Genomic DNA, 9,234 nt, shown 5'->3' with positions numbered 1-9,234 from the left:
GGCAAACTGGATTTGATTCTCCACTGCTTCACATGAATGTCAGACTTTTATCCGATGAACTGGATTTGTTTCCTTGTTCCCATACATGAAGCCTGCTGGGTGAACTTGGGCTTGTTCTTTAGAACACTCTCAGCTCCATTTAGTTCACATGTGGGGGTGAGGAAGGGAACATGTTTGTAAGCTTTGAGGCTCATTATAGGAATTAGTGGGGGTATAAATACAAACTCCTTCTTCTTCCAGATTGTATGTATCACAAGAAGTGACTTTCAGACATCTCTCAACTCCCTCAGTTGGGGTATTAGAAACCATGCATTCCTTTGTCTATTGCACAGGTGCCAAACTCACGGCCCTCCAGATGTTATGGACTACAGTTCCCATCATCCACATCTGGAGGGGCGTGAGTTTGACACCTATGGTCTATTGTATATGCTTCTGAGGAGCAAAGTAAATATTGGAAGGCAAAGAAACAGAAAGCAATGAGAAGGAGGGAGGTGCTGGAGCACCACTAATGGTCTTTTGTCTCACTGTACATTAGTTGTGATCTGCTGTCTAAATCTCAGAGCAAATTTTGTGTTTGCTAGGTTATTTGCTAGGTTGATTTTGCTACATCTCCACACTCTTAGCTTAAATATAAAGGTAGTCCCTGTGCAAAGCTGGGTCATTACTGATCCATGAAATTACATCACATTACAACTTTTACTAGGTAGACCATGTTTACAGGATTGTTTGTCATTGCCTTTGCCAGTCATCTACACTTTACCTCCAGCAATGTAGGCACTCATTTTACAGACCTCAGAAAGATTGAAGACTGAGTCAATCTTCAGCAGGCTACCTGAAACCGACTTCCATTAGGATTGAACTGAGGTCATGAGTAGATTTTTGACTACAGTACTGCAGTTTATCACTCTGTTCCACTGTGCTTTTAGCTTATATTAACCTAATTTCAGCATTCCTGAAACCAGTACTTGAAGTAAAATAAGACTAAATACATTTAAAGGGCAAAGTCAATGGATTTAAAAGGGCATAACTCTGCATAGGATTGCACTGGTAGTGTTAGTTCAGTTCAGAAAATTATCACATTGTCCTCAATTGGGTGACCAAAGATAGTTCTATGCTTATAGTTCAAGACTCAACAGAAGCCTTTTTGTAGCATTAGAACATTTCTAGTGTTTGCTTTTGAAAATTACATTACAGAAATGTGTGTTCAGGAATTAGCACTCAATAATATATTTCCTGGGTTTTGTTGTAATCATTTGTGTGCTCACACTTTGCTTCCAGTGAGCAGACATTTACATGATTTTAGAAGTAAAATAAGTTACTAGTATAGCCAATGCATTTTCCATTTTGTGATTTTCTACTTGAAAAGCATTGCCTTGTGTCAGTGTGGTGGAGAATATGACGCCTGACTTTTAAATTGCTATGCATTCCTATCACAATTGGGATATGAATCCCTATCACAAATTGTCTATGCATCCCTATCACAAATCAAGACAGGAGAGAGGAAATAAAAATTGTTAATGATTAGTTGACCATATTCTGCCCCTAAGTGCAAGAGTGCGGATGCAAGAAGCTGAGTGCTATAGCATTATTATTTCTTTGGTTCTTAATGTCAAGGAATCCTTAGGTAATTTTGTGTCAAACACCTGTAAACTGTGTTAAAACAGTACACAGCCAGGGTATTGATGGTGCCAGTATTATTTCAATCAGAGCTGTCTAATATTTGACTCTTCTGGTTAGATATGAATCCTGGATCATATTATGTCATGTTAGTTTGCTGCATTGATACAGGTGACCAATGGAAAGGTAAGATAACCTTAATGAAAAATTCCTCATTTTCCCACCCTGCAAATACAGCACAGTAAATACGCACACTATACTAAGATTTCACTGACAGTTGCAACCAGCATAAGAGAAGAAGGGGGGTTGGTATTTAACCTGAATTTCAATTTTCGGTTTAAGTCTCTAGCTCCTAACACACTTCCTTTCTCTATGGAGAAACATGCATAAGAGCCAGTCATCAATGCTGAAGCAACTGCTCAAACTGCTCCATCAGTATTCCTATGATAGTTGGATCCATGCAGACTGCTTTCACATGGGAACCCTCTGTAACTAGGCAAAACCAAAATCCCTTAAAAACCTTTTATTGGGCCCATAAAAGAACACAAAATACTCTGCAAGCTTTTTTCAGAACTGTTCATCAGACAAAACAAAGTAGGTTGAGCAGGTATGCAGATTTTAAATGGTGCTTGTTTGTGTCCATGTTATGACATTGATCTAAGAACCATGTAACTAAAATCTGCATGCTTGCTCAGAATTTTACACAGGACACATACAAGATAGAACCTTAAGATTGCAGCCTAGGGTATCTCAATCTTTCACCCTTCCAGCCTGATAAACAATTCTGGAGAACTTGGAAACCTTACATATTAATATGTGTTGTTTTGGTTGGTCTTAAAAAATGGTATTTCATGGATATCGTGTTTGGATTTTGCTTTGGACCAATATTGCTGCATGCCATCTCATTAGAGTTACATCAGCCATTGCAATGCATGATATCACATCCAGACCATAGAACCCACCACAAGCGCTGCAGAAGTTTGCCTATGAATTGGGCTTCTGGAGTAGATGTAGTGAAAAAGAAGGCAGCATTGGTCATCATAAAACCTAAGCAACACCTTGTACCAAACTTTACCTGTGCCAAACTGCTAATTGTCTCTACCTGAAATTCACCAATCTGTTTTACTTTCATCAATCAGGCTTGAAAAAAGGGAGTACCTTGCTTGCCATACACTGAACTGAGGTGTGAAGTGAGTGTCTCTTGAGAAGTTGCCTGTTGCCGACTTCTGTGGCTTATTCCCAGGACCGCAACAGGGAAAGGATCCAGGACATGATCCCCAAAATGAAATTCATTTTGATTCTGGGCTCAAGTTTGCTTGGTTGCTTAATAGTGACGGTTGTTATTACCCTGTTGTTACTACCCACCAGCAGCCTGGAAAGCGGGTGGGGCCCACTGTTCCCCTAACGCCAGACACCACCTCTGAGATTTAGTGTTAGTGTTAGCTTTTGAAAAGCAGAGATGTGGAGAACATTTCCAGGGGAGAAATGTACGGAAAATGCGTGCGTCGGATAGGGCGAGGATTACGTCACCAAAGGATTGGCGTCCACTTTTGTCGAATTGACCCGCGAGGAGTTGCCAGAGTCCCTTGAACGATCCCCGACGGCAGCGCCCGCTCTGGCCAATAAGGCGACGAGATGCGCTTGGATCATTGGCAGGCCAGCAAAGCTTCACTCGGGCCTGGAGCCGAGAGGCTGAAAGTAGTTTAGTTTGCGCGTGCGGGAGAGACGGCGCGGAGAGGCGGCCGGGCTCAGGGTCTCCCAGGAGCCCTCCCCCTTCCTCTTCTCTTCGGGGCTTTTCTCCTGCGCTTGTGCACTTGGCGGCCAGTCGAATGAAGGGGCCACACCGGGCATTTTGGGCGGACGGCAACTTTCCAACCGAATGAGCCGCTACGCTAATCTGGAAAGAGGCAACTCTCTCACGCCGGATGAATGATGGGCTAAAAAGAAGGGGAGGGAAAAAGATCCAGAGAGATCGAAGTGGGTCCCAAAGGCGCAAGATCGCCGGCTCTTGATGTGGTAGCTACCATCCCTCTCTCCGCGCTGAGCTGCAGCCACGTCCGTCTCTCCTTCTTTTTACCATGAGCAAGAAACCCAAGAAAGAATGAGGGGGGGCAGATCCAGCCCGAATTGGAGCCGCTTATGACTGAGTGCTGGGAAGGGTGGCCGAGAGGCTGAAGCATGAATCCAAGCAGGGAGTGAGGAAGATGGAGAGCCCCCTTCACTGCGAGCCCGGGGACTCGGCGATGGATGCCAGCAGGGGACTCTTATTCCTCCTCCTCTATCTTTGTCTTGGCATCCCCCAGACTTCCCAGCAAGTGCTAAGGATCGGTAAGTGCTGGGCGAGGGGCGGGGAGGGATGAGGCTGTTCGAAAGGATGTGTGTGTGTGTGTGTGGGGGGTCTATTTTGCTCAAGGGAGCAGGGGGTCTTACGCATGAAAAGTATCATTTGAAAAGCACACCGGCGGTGATCGATTGTGACAACTGGGACAGAATCACCCCGCCGAGAAAGAGCTGATACGAAAAACCAGTCCTCGCGAATCTGTGCGGATGTCTCTTTTCCTTGGGAGACTAGCTTGTTGCCTTCTGAATTGCTTATTCAGGTCCGCAGTGTGGAGTAAAAGGGCTGAGCATAGTCCCAGCCCTGGGATGGGATTCTGGCTGCGAGAAACATACTGACCTCTTGCCCCGGGGATGGCTGTGGGAGACCTTTGCCAAGTGTTTGTTTCCTGGATCTCCCCTTTCCTTTTGAGATCGACCCCACCTTTTTTTATTACTTTGAAATTGAACTAGGTGCAGGCAGAACAAGCAAGGGAAGTTTTGTATACGTGCGTGCTTGCTGAGGTTCTTCAGGCAAATTACATTCCTTCGCTAAAAAGTTTTCCTTGGGTTTCTATGCTCTTCTCCTTCCCTCACCAGAAAATCTTAGTACAGATTTGCAGATCAATGTGTGCAGATTAATTATTTATATTTGCCACCCTGCCATTTGCACAAGTGGATGGACATCTATGTTTCCGTCCTGGTACTAAAAGTGTGTATGTGTGTGTGTCACTCCAATGAACATAATTTGATGTCATAGCAAATTGATAGTTGTGGACTGTATCATGTATTAATGCCAATGTGAACACAACAGTGTGTCATTGTATGTGTAGGAAAGGTTGGAGTTAGTTGTTCCATGTCAAATAATGTACAGTACAAGAATATGCTCTTGAACATTATAGATCCTCTGTCATACACTGAGCTACAGAAAAGTTAAATCTCATGCTATGAGTTAAATGTTCTAAACTTCTGAAAGGTTTGGAAGTAAAGCCTTTTAAGTCTTGTCTTGACTGTGTTAATATTCACATTCATTTCTTGTTTTTTCGTGGGGGGAAATTAACATGGAAAGTAGACAAGAAGACATAACCTTGAATAAAAGGTGTGGTATTTAAAATTTTCAAATACATGCTGGCTGAAGATAATGTAAATGTGAGATCAATTATTCTTTCTAAAATTGTAGCACCAAAGAAACAACACAAATGACCTAAACGACCAAGCCAGAAAGTAATGAGTTTTTTTTGGTTTGGAATGAAAGAGCTGGAGCTATAATGTGCAGCGTATAGATTGTATGGTATTGCTGTGATGCTGGTTGACAATTATGGCATGTCGTCCTTGCTTACTGCAGGCTGACCCTGTGTAACCCTCACTTTGCAGAAACATGCCGCAAACACTATACATGTGTGTAGGCTTTGAGATTAAGAATTGAAGGGAAAACTTTGCTCCATGGAAACCAGTCAAAGTTCACAGGAAATGTTTCTTCGTACAGTGGGCTTCTTGTGTCAGTTAAATGAGACGATGAATACTAAGTATCAAAAGACAGAAAGTCAAATGGAAACTTGGAAAATGGAAATAAAATAAAATGTAAAACAGAATTTTCAACTACGTTATTTGTGTTTCTTTTCCAACTGTAAACTGAAGTGGCGTGACAATCTGCAGAAATATGACTTTTAAATAAGGAATCTTAGGCACTGCCTTAGCCACATGTCATTCATAATTGTCATGATGGTTCCCTTATCATCATGAAAATATTATATATCCATAGCTATTTATCCATAGCTAATCCATTAAATCTGCCCATTGCTCACATTTATTTATTTACTTCTTTTGTACCCCACTTACCTCCCCAGATAGGACTCAGTGACTTATAATATTTTTCCAATGTAGAACTTAATTCAAAAGTATTCCTATATTGACAGAGCAAGTCATGTAATAACACGTGTAATTTTATTCCTTCTCAAAGACTGTTTCATAATATGAGAGTATTGCAAAATATTAATCTGTTGAGGAAATTCATGCGGCAGGGATGAATGTGTTTGATGTACAAGAAAACAATCTGATCCTTGCAGCCATACCTTTGATATCATCCATCAAAAACTGACCAGTATATATAGGACTGGGTAAGGTTCCACATACAGAGCAAAATATACCAATTTGAAAGTGTTAGGGGAGCTTTTGTTCTTCAAAGTGTTTGCATCCAATGGATCTTACTCTGATTCTGAGAAAATGTCTGCATTTATCCATACGAATAGTTCCATAAAGCCAATGAACTTCCATCTGTAATTAAACTGAAGTTTGATTCCTAATGACAATAATTCAGCTGCTTTTAAGTGATTTAGAACATATGTTATGAGGGTCTTATACAATAATCCCTGAACTAGTTGTACTTAATTATTTAACCGGAATTTTAATGGAGAGTATTTCAGAGTATGCCAGAGGAAAAACGGTAAACTACCTGCCCAAGAAAATAGTCCTACTTAAACCACAGTGCTTCAATTAAAGCTTGCAATACCTTCTTGGGAAGCTGAGGATTTTGCTTTGTGCCCTGGAAAATCCTTCTAGATGATGGCATGGCTTATCTGTGACCTTTGTATTTCATATTGGTAGGAAAAGCCCATATAGTATGTTGGGAAAGAAAGCAGAAAAGGACCCTGAGAATTTCCTTCTCCATCTTCCCTCAGGGCTTCAAAATCATTTGTATGGAGTGGCAGTTCTATGCAAGAGTTGTGGAAAAATTCAGATGCAGAAAGGCTTATGGAAGTTTAGGCTTGGGTTCCAGACCATACTATCTCTTGTGATGTAGCACAAAAGTCAATAGGTATCAGGCTAATTTATTGATCCTACAAAAATCAGAAATGTGACAATGAACTTTAAAAGTAAGGTGTCAGGAAAGGGTCATTTTTATTGCCAACTTATATTTCTATGGGATATGAATTTCTCAAAATTCAGTATCCCATAGAAATATAAGTTGGCAGTAACTATGCTGTCATAGAAGTACCCTGCTAATAAGTTTGAGTCTTTAAGAACATCTCTGACTCTGTAACTGGAGGGAAAGATGTCATGTTAATATCTTATTTTCCTAATCAATAATTTCTTACAGAAAGATTCAGAGGGTAAACTGCATATATTTTTTTCTAAGTATGAATTCCAGCTAGAATAAGTATTGGCATACTTTGTATTGTTTTTTTTTTTTTTAGAACAAGCCAGCTGGATCAGACCAGAGTCCATCTAGTCCAGCTCTCTGCTACTCGCAGTGGCCCACCAGGTGCCTTTGGGAGTTCACATGTAGGATGTGAAAGCAATGGCCTTCTGCGGCTGTTGCTCCCGAGCACCTGGACTGTTAAGGCATTTGCAATCTCAGATCAAAGAGGATCAAGATTGGTAGCCATAAATTGACTTCTCCTCCATAAATCTGTCCAAGCCCCTTTTAAAGCTATCCAGGTTAGTGGCCATCACCACCTCCTGTGGCAGCATATTCCAAACACCAATCACACGTTGCGTGAAGAAGTGTTTCCTTTTATTAGTTCTAATTCTTCCCCCCAGCATTTTCAATGAATGCCCCCTGGTTCTAGTATTGTGAGAAAGAGAGAAAAATTTCTCTCTGTCAACATTTTCTACCCCATGCATAATTTTATAGACTTCAATCATATCCCCCCTCAGACGTCTCCTCTCCAAACTAAAGAGTCCCAAACGCTGCAGCCTTCCTCATAAGGAAGGTGCTCCAGTCCCTCAATCATCCTCGTTGCCCTTTCTCTGCACTTTTTCTATCTCTTCAATATCCTTTTTTGAGATGTGGTGACCAAGAACTGAGCACTAGTACTTCAAGTATTAATTAGCACCTCAATGTCTTTAGATAAGAGCATGACAATCTTTGCAGTTTTATTCTCGAATTCCTTTTTTCCTGATTATCCCCAGCATAGAGTTTGCCTTTTTCACAGCTGCCATACATTGAGTTGACATTCCCATGGAACTATCAATTAAAAGGCGTAAATCCCTTTCCTGGTTCTGTGACAGATAGCATCTCGACCCTGTAGCGTGTATGTGAAGTTTGGATTTTGCCCTCTATGATAGCATCACTAATTTTACATTTTGCTACATTGAACTGCATTTGCCATTTCTTAGCCCACTCACCTAATTTTATCAAGGTCGGCTTGGAGCTCCCTTGCAATCCTTTGTGGTTCTCCACCACCACCAAGCATAATTTGGTATCATCTGCAACCAAACTTGGCCACGCTACCCACCCCTACTTCCAGTGGTCATTTATGACTAGGTTAAAGAGCACTGGTCCCAATATCTACCGGATCCTTGGGGACCAATTCCTCCCCATCTCTCTCCATTGTGAGAATTTCCCATTTTACACCCACTCTTTGCTTCCTGTTTCCTCAACCAGTTTTTAATCCATAGGAGGACTTCCTCTTATTCCCTTCATTACTGAGTTTTCTCAATAGTCTCTGGTGAGGAACTTTGTCCAAAAGCAACACGGAAATCCAAGTAGACAATGTCCACTGGTCTCCACATATCCACATGCCTATTTACATCCTCAAAAGAGACTCTGAAGTAAGTTTGTAAAGACAGGGATCGTTGCCTCTGCAAAAGCCATGCTGACTCTTTCTCAGCGGGTCTTGCTTCTTTCTACATGTTTAATAATTTTATCTTTAGCCGGCAGATTCTACTAAATGTAAGGAATTCCATGTTGACTTGAAATAAAAGGCTTTGGTAGTGAAAGTCCATTTATTAAGACATCTTAGAAAGCTCAAGTACAGCACCCAGTGCTTAGGAATGACACTTCCTCGGCCAGAAGCACAGGTTATAATACCAGTCACCCCATCCTCCTTCCTGGATTCTCCTGATGGGAGCGGAGACTTCATCTCAGCGCAAGAAAAGATAGCAAGTCTCCGCGCCCGATGCATCTGGCTCCATCAGCCCGGGCTGTGGAATGCACCTCAAGGTTACTTCAGCATCAACACCATTGAATCCTTTACACTCTGCCTCCCCTAAAGAAGACCCCTTCCCCAGGTTTATCGCGGAAAGGCTGCGGGAAAGCAGAAATAAGAATTAGGGGGGCTTCAATGTTCCGGAATAAACCCAGTGATTATACCCAGCGGAATATCCCACCCAAGAAACTAAATATTGCAAGCGGTTCATGCGATTAAAGCGAGAGTCAGGATAAGCGTCAATTTCGTGTGCTTGTGGCCATCAATAATAGTCGAGGAGGGGCCTCTCCATTGAGGCCGTGCCAGAGCATCGGAAGCAGGAGGCCTCCCTCTGAGCAAGCTGGAATGGAAGGCAAGGATGGATGTTACT

At 42.0% G+C, this 9,234-nt stretch overlaps 1 protein-coding gene across 4 annotated transcripts in view; it reads left to right on the top strand.

Annotated features, from left to right (window-relative positions):
• Nucleotides 1–3,211: 3,211 nt before the first annotated feature.
• GRIK1 (glutamate ionotropic receptor kainate type subunit 1) overlaps nucleotides 3,212–9,234 on the top strand; it is a 190,001-nt gene continuing 183,978 nt past the window's right edge. For all 4 annotated transcript variants that reach the window (XM_048495223.1, XM_048495219.1, XM_048495220.1 and 1 more), the window contains exon 1: nucleotides 3,212–3,945. In XM_048495223.1, the coding sequence (XP_048351180.1) occupies nucleotides 3,822–3,945 (124 nt within the window). In that variant the 5' untranslated portion in view covers nucleotides 3,212–3,821. The remainder of the gene's footprint in view (nucleotides 3,946–9,234) is intronic.

Source organism: Sphaerodactylus townsendi, linkage group LG04 (assembly GCF_021028975.2).
Source record: "Sphaerodactylus townsendi isolate TG3544 linkage group LG04, MPM_Stown_v2.3, whole genome shotgun sequence".
Taxonomy (NCBI): domain Eukaryota; kingdom Metazoa; phylum Chordata; class Lepidosauria; order Squamata; family Sphaerodactylidae; genus Sphaerodactylus; species Sphaerodactylus townsendi.
Note: the sequence above shows the minus strand (reverse complement) of the source record. Positions and strands in the feature narration are given on the sequence as shown.